The sequence below is a fragment of the Neophocaena asiaeorientalis genome, unplaced genomic scaffold (genome assembly GCF_003031525.2).
Source record: "Neophocaena asiaeorientalis asiaeorientalis breed wild unplaced genomic scaffold, Neophocaena_asiaeorientalis_V1.1 scaffold450, whole genome shotgun sequence".
In the NCBI taxonomy this organism is placed as follows: Eukaryota; Metazoa; Chordata; class Mammalia; order Artiodactyla; family Phocoenidae; genus Neophocaena; species Neophocaena asiaeorientalis.
The window spans coordinates 263,281-285,953 of NW_020175674.1; the positions used below are offsets into that span (position 1 = coordinate 263,281).

General features: G+C 35.9%; 1 protein-coding gene across 6 annotated transcripts in view; it reads right to left on the reverse strand.

Annotated features, from left to right (window-relative positions):
• Positions 1-1,231: 1,231 nt before the first annotated feature.
• The window catches only part of SENP6 (SUMO specific peptidase 6), a 104,139-nt gene continuing 82,697 nt past the window's right edge, over positions 1,232-22,673 (reverse strand). For all 6 annotated transcript variants that reach the window (XM_024731864.1, XM_024731862.1, XM_024731863.1 and 3 more), the window contains 8 exons: positions 18,515-18,637; positions 17,424-17,516; positions 13,671-14,101; positions 8,149-8,252; positions 6,241-6,329; positions 4,461-4,529; positions 4,212-4,362; positions 1,232-2,300 (listed from right to left, as the gene is read on the reverse strand). In XM_024731864.1, the coding sequence (XP_024587632.1) occupies positions 2,094-2,300; positions 4,212-4,362; positions 4,461-4,529; positions 6,241-6,329; positions 8,149-8,252; positions 13,671-14,101; positions 17,424-17,516; positions 18,515-18,637 (1,267 nt within the window). In that variant the 3' untranslated portion in view covers positions 1,232-2,093. The remainder of the gene's footprint in view (positions 2,301-4,211; positions 4,363-4,460; positions 4,530-6,240; positions 6,330-8,148; positions 8,253-13,670; positions 14,102-17,423; positions 17,517-18,514; positions 18,638-22,673) is intronic.

Genomic DNA, 22,673 nt, shown 5'->3' on the forward strand with positions numbered 1-22,673 from the left:
CGTCATGCAGTTTCAGCATCTAGTAACAAACCTCTAAGCTTTAAAACTGTTTCACAACTTCTAAGCACTAATAATACATTTAAAAAGGTTGATACCCACTTTAAACCACATATAAAAGTACCAGAGTACACAATTAACAAGTAAATGCGCATAAACAACGAAGAAAGAGTCTCAAGTCTAATTCTGGAGCTCAACCTGGCAGTCTCCAAAGATTTATCTCCAAAGCAGAGCCATTAGCATAACTTTTAAAAAATAGAATTTTTCATGTGTCAAAACGTGATTGACTGAATTGGCCCAAGGAACAGGTTACCTTTTTATCTTTTCAAAAATTAAGAGTGCAAAATGTAACCATTAGAAATTGAAACAAAAACAAGCATTTCGGAATAGTTCTTTCAGTACCTTCAAATTCTGACAAAATACAGGACAGTAAAAAAATTAAATATGCCAATTTTGCCTACTGCTATCAGGTTTTTAAAAATTTCCATTTTTTGGTCCATATTCAGTAAATAATAAAATTAAACTCTTTTCATATCTGAGTTAAGAGCTCTAGGGTATTCCTTAAAAAGAAATAATGTAATAATAAATAAAAATGTTAAGACAGTTCAAAGTAACAAATCCATAATCAATACCACTAATGGTGATGTTCCTTAAACTTACATTTTAATGTTTCCCTTAATGAGTGTGTCTAAATATAAATATATACATATTTTTTGGTTGTTGTTAACAATACCCACAATCTGCCCCAAACACATCCATGGACTTTATTAAATCCAAGTAAGTAGCCTAAAATGTTGGTTTCAATGCCAGAAATGGCCAGATTAAAAATAAAGTAATTGCTGATGAAAAACGGTCTTCCTTTTATTCTCAACTATGTTTGTTATATGTGCTTTTTAAATTATTTAACAAAAAAATGACCTTTAAAATATATAATTTCACATCTCAAAGTTAATTCGAAAGAACTGTGCAACATTTCATTTGAAAATAACAGTTTCAGCAGATATATGCAAGATTCCTACATGAGTTGTAAATCTGTCATCAAAACCATCACATTTTAGTATTTTTAAAGGGGAATTCAATATAGGAGATTTTTTCTGCATTATGCAACTGATTAAAGACAGCACTTTTACATGTAAAAATAATTTACACTAAAAAACTCAGGTGCAAAAAGTCTGATACTCTGTTTATCAAAATAACAAGAACAAAATGAGCAATGATAAAATAGCAAAAGTCATTACAAAAAATAGTAAATTCCTATTTAAAGTCCTGTGCTCACAGGTTAAAAATGTTTATCAATTAACTATATCACAGATTGTAGATACTTTAAGCTATAATATAGAAAGGTAACATGAGATATTTGAAATTCAAGTTGTACTTACCAAAATAGTTTTAACCTGAGTCTCTGACATCTTCAGAAATGTACTTGACAATAATGTATGATAAAGTATAGTTAATATTTAGTAGTATAATTCAAAGTTATTTTTCTTTGACGTGCTCTAAATACTGCTTCTTCTTAAATGTTTGAGTAAAACTATAAATATTTATTACACTTTTGGGGCCAAGTTCTCTAAACACAAGGGAGTGTCTGAATTAAAAGCTGTTACTTTTTCCTGCTATACAAACATATGAGGATGTCTTTCATGTTCAAAATGCCTTTGATTTAATCTTATTTTCACATTTCAAGTTATTTTAAAACAAATGCAAAGGTCAAAAGATTATCATAGATACACACCCACTGAAGAATTTAATACAATCTCACTAAAGGATATCAACTTAATCATCTCCTCCTATAAATATTTTCTTTTTATTTATTTTGTGTTTAGAAGTTGCAGTTTTAAGTACTATTAACAGAAAATACATAACAACAGCTTCCTAACAAGTGAAAAAAAATAATTATAAATGCTGGAAAAATTGGCCTCATTGACATATTTACAGACTTTTATTTCATACAGACTCCATTGGAAATTATATGACATTTATTATACAAGCATTAACATTTCCAAATCACTGCATAGTGAGCACTTCAGTTCTTTATTGTCTATACCCTTGAAAGTCACTCAGTTGCTGAAGGCAATACTGACAAGCATCAAAAATGGTCAAACTGAGATGCTACTGATATATCGTTCTGCTCCTTTGCCTAAAGATGTTTCTGTCGTGTCCTTATGCTTTTTTTTCTCCTTGCTCCTCTGATCCTCCTGCAACTTCAGAATGATGTTTCGGATTTCTTCTCTTTTCGTTCTCATTCTTGGGGGAGGAAACCAGTTTTCCAAATTCATGGGCAGTTCAAAATTGAGAATTGGATTCTGAAAATAAAAACATTAAATGCACCTTAGAAAACTATAATAAAAAGTATCTTGGTTTCAATCACAAAAGCATTCCAGAGAAGAAATGAAAAAAATCAGTACTTACTCATTATCTATTCCATGCAGGCACTGTGCTGGGCACTGGAGATGTAAGACAAGACAGTTTCTGCCTACAGATCTTATAGTCTAGATCAGGGGCCAGCAAACTACAGCTAGTGGGCCACATTCTGCCTATTGCCTGTTCTTGTAAATAAAAGCCTTACTGGAACACACCCACAGTAACTCATCTACATGCTGCCTGTGGATGCTTTCTTTCATGCCGCAATAGCAGAACCGAGTGTAGAGACCGTATGGCCGCAGAGCCTGAAATATTTCCTACCTGACTACCTGGTGCCTTATGAAAGTGACTGCTAACTCCAGTCGAGATAGATAACTCAACAATTAAAACAATGAATATGACAAGTATTAAGGCAGGAGAAGCTGAGTCCTATGCAAATACATATCTAAGGGCTTAGCACAATTTCAAGAAGTGATGTTTATGCTAAGACCTGAAGAATGAGTAGGAGTTAGCCAAATAAGGAATGACAGAAGCAACAGGGAAGAGTATTCCAGGTAATGAAATATATACCAACGCCTGGAGGCAAGAGACAATATGACACAACATGAGAGGCTGAATGACATCCAGGGGGATGGTGTGTAGAATGCTGGAGTGAGAATGGTAGAAATGAGGCTAGAAGCTTGAACAGGAGTTGGATGATGCAGGCCACTGAAGGATTCTGGTCTTTAACTCAAGAATAACAGGAAGCCATTATAAGATTTAAAGCAGAAAAGCAACACAATTAGATTTGGGTTTTGGGAAAACAACTGTGAAAAATACAAGGCAAGAGGCCACGTCAGAGGCTGGTGCAGCAGTTTGGAATAGTGAGGATAATGAAATGGACTTAGTGGTAGCAGGGGTAAATAACTGAACATAAGTGACACTAAGTGACAGAATTCACAGGGCTTATGGCACCACGGGTGGTGGATGAAGAAGAGGAAGAAGTCAAGATAACCGTAAAGAATATCCAAGAGAGCCCAGAGAGAAACCCACACACATATGGTTACCTTATTGTTGATAAAGGAGGCAAGAATATATAATGGAGAAAAGACAGCCTCTTCAGTAAGTGGTGCTGGGAAAACTGGACAGCTACATGTAAAAGTATGAGATTAGAACACTCTCTAACACCATACACAAAAATAAACTCAAAATGGATTAAAGACCTAAATGTGGGCTTCCCTGGTGGCGCAGTGGTTGAGAGTCCGCCTGCCGATGCAGGGGACACGGGTTAAACAATGTAAAGCAATTATACTCCAATAAAGATGTTAAAAAAAAAAAAAGAATATCCAAGGGAGGTGTGCATGGTATTGTACCTCTGAAGTCAAAGGAAGAACGTGTTATGTGGAAGGAATAAAACAGTGTCAAACGGTGCTGCGAGGTCAGGAACAATTTCAATATAAGGGTGAGGGTCAAGCCGGATTATAGAGATTTGAGAAGCAAATAGGATTCGTGGAAATGAAGACAATGAATATAAACACTTGTCCAGAAATATATCTGTGAAGGGGAGAAAAGAAGGTAAAAGATATAGCCCGAATCATGGGAGAGATTTCATAAGGCAGAAAGAGCCAGTGGAGAGGAACTGATTAGTGATGAGTAATGAGGTCAACAAGCCTTGGATTTGATGGAGTATAGTCATTTTTATTTTATGCCTTAAAAACTCTCCAATTTAAGAGTCTTTGCTCCTTGGAATAATTTTTGAAACAATAGTTTTCAATCTCTTCAAAATATTTGCTTACTGTGTTTTTTACACTAACATGAGATCAAACACACCATTTTATTATTTATTAAATCAGATCCAACAAACTGAAACCCACCTCAAAAAAGCTCTCTACATACTGCAATACGTATACACCACAATCACTGAAGTTGTTTTGCTGGGGTACTTTTGGATTAGAGCCTTTCATAACATCTTTGGAAAAACTTCTTTTGCATCCTTTTTTAACTTCCCACTCCACTTCTAAATACCTGCAATGATGTGTATATAGTAAGAATACATACATATAAATATACATAGTTCCTCATTCCCACCAGAATACAAAGTACAGGTAGAGTTTTGAACTTACTCTCTTAGAATTTTTACAACATTTGACCGAGAAGGCCCTCTGAGTGAGTCCATCAGTAGGATACAAGGTCTATATGGTAGAAATGACCAAATATTAATACTTTATAATGTTTAAAAGGCATAAAAAGATGTACATTAACAATAAAATTTCAAACCTTAAAAATTCACTTTGTATGACTCAGTAAAACTTGCTGGGGGGGGGGGCGGATAACACCCTAATAATACTTAACTATCCATGGTTATATTAAATACTGAATTAAAGAGTAATAATTTAATCATATCTAAGTTATGAATATAGTTCACCAAAGTTCCTAAAAACACTTAAAAATTTAGTAGAAAGTCAAAACAATTCTGAAAATTTGAACACCTGCATATTCCAAATTACCAAAAGTGAGACCATGCAAAAGTAGAAGAAAAATAATCCCATTTTTAACTAAAATCTATTTTAGATAAAAAAACCCAGGTGATCTTCACATAAAAGAATTAGTTTAGAATCCAGTGTTTTGGGCGAGGTTCCACTTCAGAACACTCAGTATAAATAATACTCAACTTTTAAAATTTTGTTGTTAAACCCAAGTAAGTGAGGAAGTCTAATGTAGTGCAAAAAGTCCTGAAATGATTAAAGATCTAGGTTCTTCCTGGCTAACATTTTATGGGATTTGGAAAAAATCTCTCAACTGCTCTAGGTCTCTATGTTTTCCTTTATAAATGAAGTTTGCTTTTCAAATGCTATTAATGGAGTTTCAGACAAGATTTCCTACAAAAAGTCAAGAGATGAAGTCTAGAAATAAGTACTACTTCATCGCCTAAGAAGTCTGCAGACCCTGGCAAGATCTCAGAACATGTACTTCTGAGAACCAAAATAGACTCACTCTCAATTTGGGGTTTCCATCTGTTTCTTTGTTTTTTTTTTTTTTTTTTTTTTTTTTTTCCCCCCGATTTTTTTTTTTTTTGCTGCACCACGGCTTGCGGGATCTTAGTTCCCCAACCAGGGATTGAACCCACGCCCTCAGCAGTGAGAGCGCAGAATCCTAACCACTGGACTGCCAGGGAATTCCCTGGGTTTCCCACCTGGAACATGTCCCTTAGGACTGCCTTAAGTCACTCCACAGCCTTCACACAGTAGCTATGGAACCAGTGTAAACTCCAATTCCCATGTTACTGACGTGAATTTGAATGACATTCTTTGTCCTTTCCTGCTCCAAATCACTATATATCCAAAAGGAGTAGTGGTTTTCTATGCACACGCACAGACATGGAAAATGGGCAAATGGAGAACTGAAATAATTTCCATTCTTCCCAACTCAAACCTTGGACATTGGGCAGGACCTAATTTTCCTCACTGACTCTGAAAGCTTCTGTGATTTTTGCTTAAATACCTGTTTTAATTAAAACAGTATGGTTAATGTTTTATTCTAAGAGGGTACGTGAATAAAAATTATCATGTAGGGTCTTCCCTGGTGGCGCGGTGGTTTAAGAATCCGCCTACCAATGCAGGGGACATGGGTTTAAGCCCTGGTCTGGGGAGATCCCACATGCCACGGAGCAACTAAGCCCGTGCGCCACAACTACTGAGCCCACACATCTAGAGCCCATGTGCAATGAGAAGCCTGCGAACCGCAATGAAGAGCAGCCCCTGCTCTCCGCAACTAAAGAAAGCACGCGCACAGCAATGAAGACCCAATCCAGCCAAAAATAAGTAAAATTAAAAAAAAAAAAGAGTAACAGTTAAAAAAAAAAAAACTATCATGTAGTTTGCAAGATGTACGGTTAATGCTTACTGTTTACAGATAGTAGGTTTTAAATGCCACTGTCCTATTTCAGAATTGCAGTTGTCATCGGCAAGGAATCCATCATCACTGCTGTCATCCTGTAAAAGAGAGCCTACTGTTAGTATTGAAAATATACAATCTAAATTACTAATAACGTAACAAAATAGCACTATTGAGGATAAAAATCCTTGTAGCAAATATGTAAAAAAATATTTTTCTGTTTAGGTGATCAGACATTAGAAAATGTGTTACGTCACTCAATTCCAATGATGTAACACTACAACACAGGCATCTTAATGAAAGAAACCATCAATCAGAGGTCTAAGAAAACTTGTTACATCTATTTACTCAATCTAAATTTTTAAAGACGAAGTATACCATGACTGATTCTTCTCTAGTCAAACATTATGGCTCTGATTTTAGGTATTTTTACAAAAATTTAATTTGTTGGCTAAAACAACTGTTTTCACAATAGGACATGAATGACTTATATTTATCATCTTTTCACACAAAAATTTTTTTCATATCAGAAACATTTAAAGGTTTTTGGAAACACTGTTTTACTTGACAAAACCCTTTACCCACTTCACGTGACAGAAGACAGCTTTATGATAGTGTGTCTTATTCTACTGATTACCTTGAATGTAAAACAAACAAAGCTTTTTTTGTCCTGTGGGAAAGCTTCTGGCAACCTTTTGAATGAAACAGTCAACAGTAGGAATGATAATAGTAGTAATACACGGTTAGATTAACTAGTTCACGTAACTGCTATGACCAAAAACGAGCATATGAAGTGCTCATTATAAACCTTGAATGTAACCCAGATATGTGTCTGTATATATTAGAAAGAAAAATTGTATTTCATAGCCACGCACTGTAGACCAAGGGACATCACAAAAATGTTTTTTGTTCACAAGAGGATTGAGCAAAAAGGAAAAATGGTGCAGTACAAAGTTATCTTTACTACTAGATAAACTCAAAGTTTGTCTTAACAACTAAGGAAGAGGCAGAAAAAGGAAATGGAATAAGCTTTTCTGTCAGTAGAAAATGCCTGTTTAACTGAAGTTATAAAATATTTTCAAAAATATACTTTATTCTTGGTGTTAATAAAGCTTATTATGGCAAATAAGACTCTAAGGAAATATGAGAATCGACCTATGTTAATTTTAACTAAATATGATCTGCTCCTGCCATGATGCATATACAGCAGATTAGATGAAAGAAAAAATCATTAGACAGGTGGTAAAAATAGTGCAATTCTGCTGTGTTCGTGCACCACACACCACATAATCGAAAATGTGAACACTTGCCTCCTGAGTGTTAAGTAAGACCGAAGGTTAAGCACGGCGCACAAATGCTTTAAAAGAGCAACGGAAAGGGGTGCGGTAGGGGTGGTGGGCGGTCGCTGGGTCGCGGCGGGAGGATCCATTTCACATGGAAACTTTCCACGGTGGGTGATATTAGTTTAGTCCTCAATGGCAAACTAAACAAACAAACAAAAACCCCAAAACAAAAAATGAAACAACGTTCATACATCTATCCCGGCAACTTCTGAACTGAAAACCAAATTTGTGTTGTGAGATGAGATCCAAGTACAGAAGGCATGAGTTAACCGTTTGAAGTAATCGCCTATAAAAATCTAAAGAAAAACTTTTTTTTTTTTTTTTTTTGTACGCAGGCCTCTCACTGTTGTGGCCTCTCCTGTTGCGGAGCACAGGCTCCGGACGCGTAGGCTCAGCAGCCATGGCTCACGGGCCCAGCCGCTCCGCGGCATGTGGGATCTTCCCGGACCGGGGCATGAACCCGCATCCCCTGCATCGGTAGGCAGAGTCTCAACCACTGCGCCACCAGGGAAAGCCCAGGGAAACTTTTAATTATATAAAACACTAGAACTTTTTGCCAAGCGTTAGGTTTCACCTGGTTATCCTGATCTTCTGAGAAGTCGATGAGTTCATCTTCAAGCATTTTACTACCTTCAGCTGATTCATCACTGTAGTTTAGTCTGATTTTGCTTAAGCCATCTGTATCAATAAGAAACATTACATAATTTTTAAAAAGAACACACACAGAACTTACAGTACATGATGTTAAAATTAATGCTAGTAATTAATTGCATAGTAATTACGAATACAAAATCTTAGCATGTAAATATCACAAGTATAAAATAAGTTACTTTTAAGTGAAAAACCTGGATTATGTCATCTACAGAGTTGTTTCTACTACTCAGACCCTAAAATTTATTAAACTTTAAACACTAGGTATCAATTATATTATTAAATATTTATGTATATTTAAATACATGTATATATATATAAAGATTTTGTGCTACGTATGCTAGGTATCTTTAGTAACAGAAGCTACAATAGTTTGAAAACAACTCAATTGTTCAATAACAGGAATGGTTAGCAAACGTAGAACATAAAATGAAATACTGTGTACACTAGAGAAATTAAAATTGTGAAAATATGGAAAATTATACAAGTTAAAAAAACATGATTAAAACAAAGTAAAACAGGCTTGCTTTTGCACAAATAATTTAAAAAAATACAAAAATGAAAATAGGGCTTCCCTGGTGGCGTAGTGGTTGCGAGTCCGCCTGCCAATGCAGGGGACGCGGGTTCGTGCCCCGGTCCGGGGGGATCCCGCGTGCCGCGGAGCGGCTGGGCCCGTGAGCCATGGCCGCTGAGCCTGTGCGTCCGGAGCCTGTGCTCCGCAACGGGAGAGGCCACAGCAGTGAAAGGCCCGCGTACCGCAAAAAAAAAAAAAAAAAAAAAAAAATGAAAATAATTATGCTAGGATAGTAGTTATGGATGAGTTCCTCAACTCTGTATATTTTTCCTTCATGTTTGGTTATATTCATAGACTTTTCAACAAAATAAAATGACACAAGCCAACGTAGGTGATGGGCAGTATGAAAATAAATGACTCATAGAAATATTTGAAATGAATTCTTTTAAAGGTCTGTTTCAAGAATCTAAATCCTTAAAAATCAATGATTTTCTTAAAGAAACAGAAGATTTACCAGAAAATAATGAAAACTGAGCAGGAACTTTGATGCCAAATATACAAATATTGTTTATTATAGAGCATACCATTTCCAAGTTTTTAAAAGCATGACTTCAAGGTATTTTAAACAGGATTTAACTTATTTTGGTACAAGTTATTAAAAGGGCAAAAGAATACTAATATAAGCAAGATAGGATGGGAAAACAGCAAGATAAAAGTGCTCCTGGAAAAATACATTTAACATATATAAAAGTCCAAACATTGTGATCGAAAACATACTATTTGAAATAATAAAGCACGCAAAGAATAACCTTTTCAATTTCTCTTTCAAAAGTCTGTATTTTTATGCTTTCTTGAAGCAAGAACACCTATATTTAAATAAAACTTGTCCAAATCCTCAGGCAGTTAAGAGCTAGTCACTACAATCAAGTTATTTTTGTAGCAAAGTATTCCTGTCTATACCTATCTATTACACAGAAACTGTGTCATATAAACATGAACCTTATACAAATGAAATACGTGTGCACTGCAAAAAAGGAGAAAAGTAATTTAAATAGTGTAGTCAATTTCTTCAACTATTTCATTCAGTAAACAAATGCCCTAGTATAAATTGAGAGGCAATAACTCAATCAGCTGTTCTCCCAATCAGTCCCATTTCCTGAGCTTTTCTCACATAGTGAGATCACTTGAAGATGCCAAACCAAGCGTGATTCTAGAGTTTAAAAATACACAGTTTTCATGTACCATACAGAGCAAGACAACTACTTCAAATGGTGCCCAACTGAAAAAACACCAAATCAAAGTAGTGATAACAGACATTATTCTCCTACAGTTGACCTTAAAAACCTAATCCCCGTGGCAAGATACAACTCCTTATTTACTGCAGCATGTCAACCGACATCAGTCAACACTCTGTACATGTTCAATGGTTAAAATTATGTTAAATGTTTTATTTAAGTCCTGTCAACAATACTCCCAGACCAAATAGAAACAGATCACTAAGATATTAATCATAATCTCAAAAATTTTTACAAGCTCTCCTTATCCTCATTTCTGATACGTCATTATTTTATCTAGGATAGACGGCTTAGCCATCCTCTCCAAGGCAGTAAAGGCTCCTCTAGAGAGCACTCTAATTCAATGTACTTTTGGGTGAGTGATGCCTTGGAAACATCTGATGAAAGATATGAGAGCTCGTTCCTGAAAAATACAGACCCATTCTAGAGAACCATTTTTCAAACTGTGGGACACTATGGTCATTGGATTAAGATAAGCATTGAATAGAAAAATGCCAGTGTATCACACACAATAAAGGTAAATTAATTTCCTTTAAGGAAGATATAGTCCATAAAGTTACACACATACTAAAAACAAAACAAAACAAATGCACAAACTATAATTTTTAATAGAAGAATAAACAGATATTATAAAAGGGCAAACTACATACAACAGATATTCTTTACTTTGGTCTCCATTAGGATTTATGGGTATATTTACTCAAATTTAACAGGTTATTTCTCAACTAGAACATTAACTTGTAGAGAGAGCCACCAGGAATTTCTGGGGTTTGTGTATATGAAGGAAGAGGATCCTAAGGCTTTGTTTGTCCCATTGCTCTAAGACATGCACTTTAATTCATTTTTTAAACTTGAATTCACATTAAACTGTATGAAATTACTGATCAAAAAGGAACTTAAAAAATGTTCTGTGGAGATATAATTCACATACAATTCACCCATTTAAAGTGTACATGTAAGTAGTTTTTGGTATATTTACAAATACTATGTGCAACCATCCCTGGTGTCAACTTTAAAACATTTTCAAAATGTTTTAAATCTCAAAAAACCCCACAAAAAACAAACAAACAAACAAAAACTCTGTACACTTCAGCTATCACTCCCTTCTCCCCATACTCCTGTCCCATACCCGCAACCAGCCCTAAGCAGCCATTAACTCACTCTACAGATTTTCCTGGGAGATTTCATACAAATGGAATCACATAATATGAGGTCTTCTATGACTACTTAGCATGCTTTCAAGCTTCATCTATGTAGCATGTATCACTCCTTCGTTTCTTTTTATGGCCTAATAATATTCCATTGGATGGATGTATCATGTTTTGATTATCCATTTGTCAGCTGATGAACATCTGGATTGTGTCTACCATTTGGCTATTATGAATAATGCTGCTATAAATGTTCATGCCCAAGTTTTTGTGTGGACATATGTTTTTATTTCTCTTGGGTAATTATCTAGGCGTGGAACTGCTGGATCACATGATAACTCTATGTTTAACGTTTTGAGGAACTGTCAAAACTGTCTCCCAAAGCAAGCTGTACCATTTTACATTCCCACTAATGATATATGAAGGCCTCAATTTCCGCACATCCTCACCAACACCTGTTAGTATCTGACTTTCTGATTCTAGCCATGCTGTCAGGGCTATGAAGAGGCATCTCTTTGTGGTTTTGACTTACATTTCCTTCATGACTAATGATGTCCAGCATCTTCTCATGTACTAACTGGCAGGATTTTGTTGTTTTCTTTTTTTATTTTTAATGGGGTATAATTGATTTACAATGTTGTGTTAGTTTCAGGTTTACAGCAAAGTGAATCTGTTATATAAATACATATATCCACTCTTTATTAGATTCTTTTCCCATATAGGCCATCACAGAGTATTGTGTAGAGTTCCCTGTGCTGTACAGTAGGTCCTTATTAGTTATCTGTTTTATATATAGTAGTGTGTATGTGTCCAAAATAAATCCCAATTTATCCCACCTCCAGGACTTTGTTTTAAAGGCAATGAGAAACAGTGCACACTGCCTTGAAGGCTTAATCTTCAGAGTGCCCATCTACACAATGCTTTCTGTTTAGCAAAATGGTAATTAATCTCTAACGTGGCTATTCACTGCCTTTTTTTTCTATTCAAGTATTAAAATACTAAAACTGAAAAAAATTAGTCAGAACTTGGTGATTACGTACTTCGCTTAATCTTCATTCCATTTCCTGCCTGCTGAAACAGACTTGAAAGTCAGCTAGAAAAGGAAGTGCAGTTGACCCTTGAACAACACAGGTCTGAACTGCACTGGCCCACCCACACATGGATTTCTTTTCAATAAATACGTAGTACAGTACTACACAATCTGAGGTTGGTTGAATCCAGGGATGCGAATCTGTGGATGTGAAACTGTGGTATGACACGAATGGCTGACTATAAAGTTAGAGGTGGATTTTTGATTGTCAGAGGGTCAGCAACCCTAAACCCCATGTTGTTCAAGGGTCAACTGTATTTATCTGCTTGGCTTTCGATATACTTTTTTGCTTTATCTGCTACATTTCCCCCTTCTGCCTTTTATCTTATACCCCCTAAAGGGCACAAAGACCAACACATACGGCTAATGTCAGCTTTATGCAGCTGAGTATGTCAAACAAAAAATATTTTTGTAAGAGCGCAGCCAACACCTTTCTGACTTCCTAAAATAATACAGGCTGGTAGAAGTACAGAGCATGTTGAGCATTCACAACTTTTTCTTGAACTTTTGAGTTCAACTTTTGAAAGTTGGGACTCAACTTTCTTACTGAGTTCACATAATTTCTTCTATGCCTTATACTGAGTTTTCTCCTCCCAAGAAAATGTATTAGATATACTCATAGTTTAGTAAGTTTGCTATCCTATATACATAGCATATTATGGGTTTATGAAGTAGACTTTGGGGTTGAAGTGGAAATTATGCAGTTGACTTGATATATAATTTAAGTATTTGAAGAGAAACCTTAGATTTCTATAACAAGTGCTAGAAATATGGACCTGATTCAAGGAATAAAACAATTTATTAGAAGTGAAGGGAAATAAAAAAGCAGAGGTTGGACCAGTGCCCTTTCTCCCACTGAAAATCATGAAGGAGAGAGAGTGAGGAACAGAAACTAGCTTTTAATTTGAATGTCAACAGCTATTTGGAGGAGAAATTTCTGCCTCTTGCCCCTTGATCTCAACTGCCCATCTGTAACCTGAGAAGATCGAACTAATTTGCCTTAACAGATCTAAAACTGCAACTACTGTTTATGCTGAATAATTTCCTACAAAATAAATATAAGTCCAAGTTCCTATAAATGGAAAATGCAGACCTTGTACTATAATTTTAAAACTTCATTCTCTGTAAGGGTGAGGGGAGGAGACTCACTATAAAGGGGGCACAAGGGAATTTTTTTGAGTAACGGAAAGGTTCTAAATCTTGATTGTTGTAGTGACTATATGACTATACATTTATCAAAGCTCACTGAGCTATACTTATGAGTGAACGTTACTGTAAGTAAATTATACCTCAATAAACCTGACTTAAAAAAAAAGTGTGCCCTGAAATCTTAATCCTATTTCTAAAAATTCCAACTTATTCTAATTCTTTGATTTTTTAAAACATTTAGAAACATACCTGTATGGTGCATAGAACTTAAATATTCATTCTGTAGGCCACTCTCACTTTTAGTCCTATCAACAACTTTCTGGCATGCAGATTCTCCTTTATTCGATTCTTCATTTTCACTTGCAGTATGATTTATTTTTTTCAGACTACATTTCACACTGCTAAGGTTTCTCCGATAACGAGGGTCACTTTCTTCCTGTTCATTATTTGAATCAATTACAGCTACGCAATGCTTTCTGTTTAGCATCTTCTTAATTACAGGCTTGGCAGCAGAGTTTTGAGAATAACTGTCCATTTCACTGGCTGAAGGTGAAGAAATACAACTGTCCTCTACAGTTGAACATTTTTGCGTGACTGTATTTTCATGGTAATGAGGATTAGGTTCATACTTTGGTTTTTCCAAACCAGGGAAACAAACAACAGCCAAAAACCAGTGTGCACTGTAAAAAACAAATGAAACTACTGAATATATTATTAGAAAAATTTATTATATTTGGCAATAAATATTAAATCTTTTTTCTAAAGGTTTTATAAACAAATTTATTAAGAATGCCCAATTCTTTCAATTCTCAATCCACTTGTTCATAGGATCATTGATTCATTAACAGAATACAATGTCTATTCAAAAATAACATAATTTTTGTAATAACATAATTTTTGTCAGAATTACATAGCCTGCGTTCACTTTTGCAAACAATCCTTTGAACATTTTCTTGCTTTTGGAATGAAAAATTCATTGTTTTCCAGGCGATTGGACAAAATGTAAATTACATCACTGCAATTCATCATTCCCATTTACCTTTCCTTTGCCCTATTTATGCCAAGGACAAATACTATCTAGCCTCAAGATTAAAATGTCTTCAGAAGTCTAATTAGACTTTACAATTTTGAACATTTTCTAAATATTGTAAGTAATAGCTTTTAAAAAATTTTATGTCTGTGTTTTTCTTATTAATGAGGTAGGAACTTCTTAATATTGAAAACATTAAATAATTCTTGTCTCATGCTATACTAAAATAAAATACACTAAATTGAAATAATACATCTAATCTAATCATCATCACAGAATTCCAAGTATTAGTAGAATTCCAGCTATCAAGTGGGTACTCATGATAGAGCTGAATTCAGGTAATACAGGTCCCAGCAGTAGGATATAAGCCATGAGTAAGATGCTGTACAGCTAAAAGTGGGTAATATTCATTAATTTAATTAATTTTATTAAGGGCTTACAATTAGCTAGGCACAGTGTTATGTGCTGAGATACAATGAACAGGCTATAGAGGTCAGATAATTTATTAGCTGAGCTCAATATATGTCACAGAGTAGGGTGTTCAGTAGATATTTGCTGAATGAAAAATTAATGTTGACATAGATAAAAGTTATTCTATATTCTGTTTCTGTAAAATATTAAATTCCCCCAAGGTACTACTAAGAAACAGCACTGTCTGTCTCTTCATCAGACAGTATGAGTAGAAAAGGTCAGATGCTGGATTCATTCTCAGTATTGAAAAGGCCAGACAGAGGAATGCCTCTCTCCTCTTCTTAATTATTAATCTTCAGGATCCCAAGGACTTAGGTCAGGTGAGGCTAGGAGAAGAGCAGCACACCATCTTTCTCACTTCATCAATTCTAAGACACAGCTGATTGTAAGTCACATCTCAACTTCATAAAGGTTATAATGTGAAAATATGTGTTTTGAAAATTGATTAAATATGGTATAATACAGTGACTCTCAACCTATAGCTGAAACCTACGTCTATCACAGTTTTAAACATTTTTCAGCTATGACAATATGGATAAGCCATAGTTTTTCTGTTGCCTCACCTAAAAACTTGGAAAAAAATCTTCCTTCACCTAGCTGAAAAGAGAAAGCTGAATCAGATACATCTGAGGTCACTTTCAACCTCTAAGAGCCAGGAGCCAGGGTTTTGCTTTTATGATCCCTTTTAATATCAGCTACCTTGACCTTAAGCCATCAGTGGGAGAAGAGGCTAAAACAGGTAATTTCGCTTATCTTAAGATGAATTAGATCCAAGTATCTAATTTCTGCTCCTTGTCAATTGCTACAATTTTTAACAAACAGCTTATAAACTTTTAGCTTAAAGAAATTACCGCCACAAAGAAAATTAAAAATAAAATAGATGACAAATACATAGCAGCCTAACTAATCTAATTAGCTTTATCTCTTAAAAAAAAAAAAACCCCATGATCTGGAAGCTATTCTTTCACCTACAAACAGCACAGTTCTCTTGGTGAACACTTTACTAATGCTGTACCTTTGTTCATCCTCTACCTTTCACCAAGACGACTAAAAGCACTGAATGTAGCTTCCAACCACATCAGATGCTGTGACTAAGAGGGATATGCCTCTATTGCTAAACTGTGTGTACCTAAAATTATACTTTTATTTTAAATTTTTATAATTAATTTCTGACAAATGGCTTCCTATGTATATCCTCCCTTTGGCCTAGTGGGCAGCTCACTTGCTACTTTATATGACAAATTAATGTCAAGAAACTTTACTTTGAGGAAAATGAAGAAATTAAAGATTAGTTTTAAACTTAGTTTAAAATTTTTTTATGATACTATGTTTGACTCAAATATATATCTTTGAAGAAGGTGGGCTTTACAGCTATAACCAATGTTTTAACCTAGTCTACCTATCTTTGACCGGGCTAATTAGAGGGCACAGGTTTTATGATTAAAGCATGATTATAAATAAATAGGATTTGATTATACTATAGAGTGAATTTGTTTTTTATAGTGGGGAAAAAAGAGCACATTCAGAAAATAGCTTGGCACAAACAGGCTTATTAGAAATAAACAATCTTACAGAATACCAACCTCAGATAAGGTTACTCTGCAACCATGATAAAATGAGACAAAGTAAGGCCATTTCATAATTTGTCTCAGCAGAGACAAATATAAGATCACAATGCAACCCCTCAAAATACCAAATATACTTTTTTTGCTAAATGAGCGAATGCAACTTCTTTATCCAAACAAACCACTGCTTCCTTAGACCTTCCACCAAACCAAAGCCCAAATTCTTTTACTGCCTCTTTCAAATACACTTTTACTGAGAGGATCCATAGTCGCCCATGTTGTGTGTTCTCCCTTGAGGCAAGTACTAAACCCAAGTTGTCCAACTACAGGGGTATTCCTGGAGGTCTTTGGCTGGAGGACACAGGAAAATTAAAAAATGAAATAGAAAAACTCTCAAGTTTAAATTGTATAATAAGACTATCCTATACATCTATGCCTCTCTAGTCACTGGGGGAGAAAAACACAAAATGTTTACCACCCCCATTTACTTAGAAAATAGCTGTAAGTGGTAAACATGGTTTTCAGTGAGCAAATGACATAAATCCAGCCACCTTTTCTTCTTTTCGATTAAGAGCCAAAGTGTACCTTAAACTAAAGATTCAAATTATTCTGTGTGAGCTAATCACCATTCTGTACATAGCAGTCTTTTCTATATAGGATGTCTGCTAGACCACAAGCACCATTTTTAAAAGATGACATTATTCTACATTGATGAATAAAATGAAATTAGAAAGATCTCTTATCTAGTGTCTGTAAAATTCAGTATCTTATATGATTCACTGGAAAAGTATATTAATTTCCATAAAATAAAGAATATGAGTGTCAATATATACAACAAATTTCAGAAAGAAGTTAAAATATGGATGAATTATTCACCTCAAAAACACATCTGCTAAAAACTGCCATCATATTAACATAAAGGAAATTCTTACTCACGCTTCATTAAGGGGTACAAAAATAAAATCCTTTTCAAAAATATCTACATGCCGGGTCCATGTTTTTACTCTTCCATGTCGCTTCTGCTGTATCCTGTAAGACAAGAGAGAAACTATCAAGCTTTTGAAGTGTTTCTAGTGTTTCTGCCTCGAAGCAGCAATTTATACATTACAAAGATTGAGATGTTAATAGATCAGCTGTGTGATTTAACAAGTTGTGAGAAGAAAGCAGAACATCTGAGATGGAGCTGGGAAGATGGGAAACTGCCCGTCCCTGAACCTGGAAGAAAGAGATTATTTAATTCCTCCTACTACTTACTAGGGTGGATCAGAGCTACTATTTTTATTGTTGCAGAACTGGTTTTAGCAACGATATCGAGAAGCATATCAGGCCATGACCTATAAGAACTGAGGAGAAGAGAGCAGGAAAAGTGAGCACTATCTTACAGCTGGTGAAACAGGACAGAACCAGCACTGATCAAAACCAACCACTACCGTCAACTCTAAGAAGCAAAATCAGGGGTCACTGGAATAGTAGAAAATATTATTAATATTCTGTGCAGCAGCCATCAATTCAAGACATTTAACAGCACTTATGACAAAAAATGTTCCAACTCTTTGTGTGTATCTTGTGACCAATTGCCAGCAAGTATTAGAGCTGGATGCAGTCACTATATGGAGAGGCATTAGAAATAACTCAGGCCTCATATGTAGAATGTTGTTTCCTTAACTTGTCTGAGAAGAATTATCCAAAGAACTTATTAACATTACAGATTCACAGGTTCCTCTGTTAGCTATTATGGATGGAACATCTGGGGTAAAACAGAGCAATCGGTATTTAATAAGTATTCAAGTAATTTTTCTTTTTTAAACTATCAGATATATTTGGGAAATACTGATCTAGATATCAGACCTAAAACTTTTATGAATTCCAGGTATTCTTGGAGTTTTAGACTATTATAAATTATATTAATTTTGCTAATTGAGAATGGAAGTAAAAAATGTTGCTTTAATACAAATAAGCGATTTTTTCTAAGTTAAACTTAAGTGACTTACTACATCTGTTAAATATTTTCAAAAAGCTTGACTTACGACAGATTAGTTGTTTCATGAAGATTTCTCCTCTCTCTCTGATTAAGGCGTTTATAGAAGAAAGAACTGAATACATGAATTCGGTCAGCTTCTTCTTTCTTCAATTTTTCAAGCACCAAATATCTGTTTTATAAAAAGTAATTCCAAATAGAATGAATTTAACAGTTTATACTAAAAACAGTGATCAAATATCTATTTAGCCACCATCAATCTCTATTCCTTTAAACTGAAAGAAGTCATAAACAAAATTTATTTCATATTCTAGACAATGATTACTATCAGATTATTTGTAGGTAATAAGTGGTGTTTGAGAGTAAAACTAGGATTTGAAAGATCTAATCTTCTATGAACATTCATAGAAACATTATTTATCATACCCCAAAAATAGAAATGACAGAAATGCTCATCACCGATGAATGGAAAATGTGATATATCCATACAATGGAATATTATTTGGCAATATAAAGAAATGAAGGACTTCCCTGGTGGCACAGTGGTTAAGAATCCGCCTGCCAATGCAGGCGGCACGGGTTTGAGCCCTGGTCCGGGAAGATCCCACACACCGCGTAACAACTAAGCCCACGTGCCACAACTACTGAGCCTTTGCTCTAGAGCCTGCAAGCCACAGCTACTGAACCCACGTGCCACAACTACTGAGCCCACATGCCGCAACTACTGAAGCCCATGCACCTAGAGCTTGTGCTCTGCAACAAGAGAAGCCATTGCAATGAGAAGCCCGTGCACCGCACCGAGGAGTGGCCCCCGTTCGCCGCAACTAGAGAAAGCCCACGTGCAGCAACGAAGACCCAATGCAGCAAAAAATATATTAAAAAAAATGAAGTTCTGATACATGCTGTAACATAGAAGAACCGTGAAAACGTTATGCTAAGTGAAAGAAGCTAGTCACAAAAGTCCACATATTGTATGATTCCATGTATATGAAATGCTCAGAATATGCAAATCCAGAGATAGCAAGGAGACTGGTGGTTGCTTAGAGCTGGGGTGGGCTGGGGAAATGGGGAGCCACTGCTAATGGGTATTGAGGGTCTGTAGGGGGTGAAAATGTTCTAATATCGATTATGGTGATGGTTGCACAACTGTCTGAACACACTAAAAACCACTGAATTATACACTTTAAATGGGTGAATTGTATGGTATGTGCTCTGTACGTCAATAAAGCTGTTAGTTTTATGTTTATTTTGTTTTAAACAGTTAATAAACCATGACTAGCCATAAACTGCTTTTTATAAAACAGAAAGAATCTGTACAGTGGTGAGGTTATAACAATGACTCTTTAAAGTGATCTTACATCAGTTCTAATTTTTCCTTGCCTTAGTTGTTTTTTTCTATAGGTCTATATCAAGACAAACAGAAATGGTTTATATTACAAAGAGAAATTATGATATATTAAATTTAATTATTTATGCTCCAAACTCCCTCAAAGGAGCTATGCAAATTCAAGCTTATGACCATATTCATCTTATTAAAATGAGGAGAGTATGAAAGCCTTGTGAAACCTTACACAGAAAGAGCAAGTACCCAGAAGGCACATCTTTGAGACCTGTCACTTCTGTCATAATATTTGATAATTCTAAAGCTCAAGTTCTGATGAAAAGGACCTAACTTACAGATTGCTTGCTTCAGGGCAACTCAGTGTGCCCCGACAAAAGATATGTGAATCACCTCATGACACAGTTTAAATGAATCGCTGAATTCTGCATCTATATTCAAAACAGAGAATGTAGTGAACTGGACTTGAATTTAGGGACTACACCATAATGGGTGAACCATGCTGCTTTTACCATTACAAACTACAATGGCTATTTTGTAAACTGAATTGAATAAAAAAAGGGATAGTTCAACTTAAAAAAGAAAGTTATTGGTGATTTAAGAAAATGGACTCTACTTCATATAGAAACAAATCCATGCTTTATTTTTGTAAATGAAAGAAAGAAATTTATTTGAAGATAAAAGGATTTTCATACAGAAAACTTAAAAAGATCTACAGACATACTAGAAATAAAAGAGCTTTAGCAAGATGTCTGGCTATACGGGCAAAATATATTTCTTGTTGAAATCCTCAAAAATGTTACGTATCAGTTGTCTCCAAATTGCATAAATTTCGCGGAGGGTTCCTCAAGCTGGCGCCGCTGACATTTTAAGCCAGATAATGCTTTGCTGTGGGGGGTGTCCTGTGCAGCGTAGGGTGCTTGGCCTTACCTCTGGCCTCTACCCACAGATGGTATCAGCACGCATCCCTTCCTTTTGTGAGGACCAAAATGCCCAAAGTGCCCCCAGTGCAGAATCACTGATTCTGTGCAATTACAATCAAAATCTCAAAAGGACTTTAAAAATGGAATCTGGGACTTCCCTGGTGGCGCACTGGTTCAGAGTCCGCCTGCCGATGCAGGGGACACGGGTTCGTGCCCCGGTCCGGGAAGATCCCACAATGCCGCGGAGTGGCTGGGCCCGTGGGCCATGGCCGCTGAGCCTGCGCGTCCGGAGCCTGCGCTCCGCAACGGGAGAGGCCACAGCAGTGAGAGGCCTGCGTACCGCAAAAAAAAAAAAAAGGAATCTGATGGTCTGATTCCAAAGTTTATCTGAAAGAATCAGAAGGTCAAGCATATCCAAAACATTTGTGAAGAAGAATATGGCGGAGAGCTTGCCTTTCTATTACAGATAACAAGAATAAAGTAACACTAATCGTGGCAGTGTGGTACTGATGCAGGGATAGGTGCACGGCCAACGGAACAAACTATACAGCCCCGAAAACAGACCTGTGCAACTATGTTATCTTAGCGTAACAAATCCTAGAGGAATTAAGGACTTAAAAGTGAAAAAACAAAACTTCAAAAAGCCTTTTAATTTAAAAAACTAGTTTTGTCTTTCTAATCTAATATAGATCCATAAGCATTTCTGTGACTATATATAGTTCTGGGTCTTTTTATGTACATGTATTAGAACTATTAATTTTAATTAAAACAACTAAGTCTCTTATTTTAGAATTAAAGGGAAAATCCAAGTTTATTACAAAAAAAACTCTTGGGAATTTCTTTCATTTTGGGATTTCTTTCATTTGTTTTTTTCTTTCTGTATAAATCATTTAAATATTGGATGTCATGGTGAAGCTGTTCACCTGCTATTTTATAAAGCAGACAATCTAACAATTCAATCATGACATTTAGTTACAGGATGAAGTTAGAAGATGATTTTAAGGTTTTGAAAATAATTTTTATTAAAATTATTCTTTTTCCCTGCATTTTATTAACATTCTCTAGAGGCAATGCCCTTCTACTTTTTATAATTCTGGCAAACTGTTTAAAGGTTTGTTTCTAACTTGTAGAGTTAGAAATGGAAAAGAATGAGCAGCTCTGGTAGCAACTCAATTACTTATTTTTAATAGTGAAGTTTTAAAAAGTTTCCTCTTTTCGGGACTTCTCTGGTGGCTCAGTGGTAAAGAATCTGCCTTACAATGCAGGGGACACGGGTTCGATCCCTGGTCAGGGAACTAAGATCCCACATGCCGCAGGGCAACTAAGCCTGTGTGCCACAACTACTGAGCTTGTGCACCTCAACTAGAGAGCCCGTGTGCCGCAAACTACAGAGCCCACGTGCTCTGGAGCCTGCACGTCACAACTAGAGAGAGAAAACCCACAAGCCACAACTAGAGAGAAACCCGTGAGCCGCAACGAAAAGCCTGCCTGCTGCAACAAAATATCCTGCATGCCTTGATGAAGATCCCATGTGCCACAACTAAGACCTGACACAACCAAAAATAAATAAAATAATAAATTTTAAAAAGAAGTTTCCTCTTTTTAATTCACTTCTAAGAATGTCATGAGATGAATATAAACAAAGATTTTTAAAAAATCATGGATTTTGGGCTTCCCTGGTGGCGCAGTGGTTGAGAGTCCGCCTGCCGATGCAGGGGACACGGGTTCGTGCTCCGGTCCCGGAAGATCCCACATGCCGCGGAGCGGCTGGGCCCGTGAGCCATGGCCGCTGAGCCTGCGCGTCCGGAGCCTGTGCTCCGCAACGGGAGACACCACAGCAGTGAGAGGCCAGCGTACCGCAAAAAAAAAAAGCTGGCATAAATAGGAATAAATTAATGCCTTTGGTGGAGGGTGAGTAAGACTGCTTTAAAGTCTGGAGGGAGCAG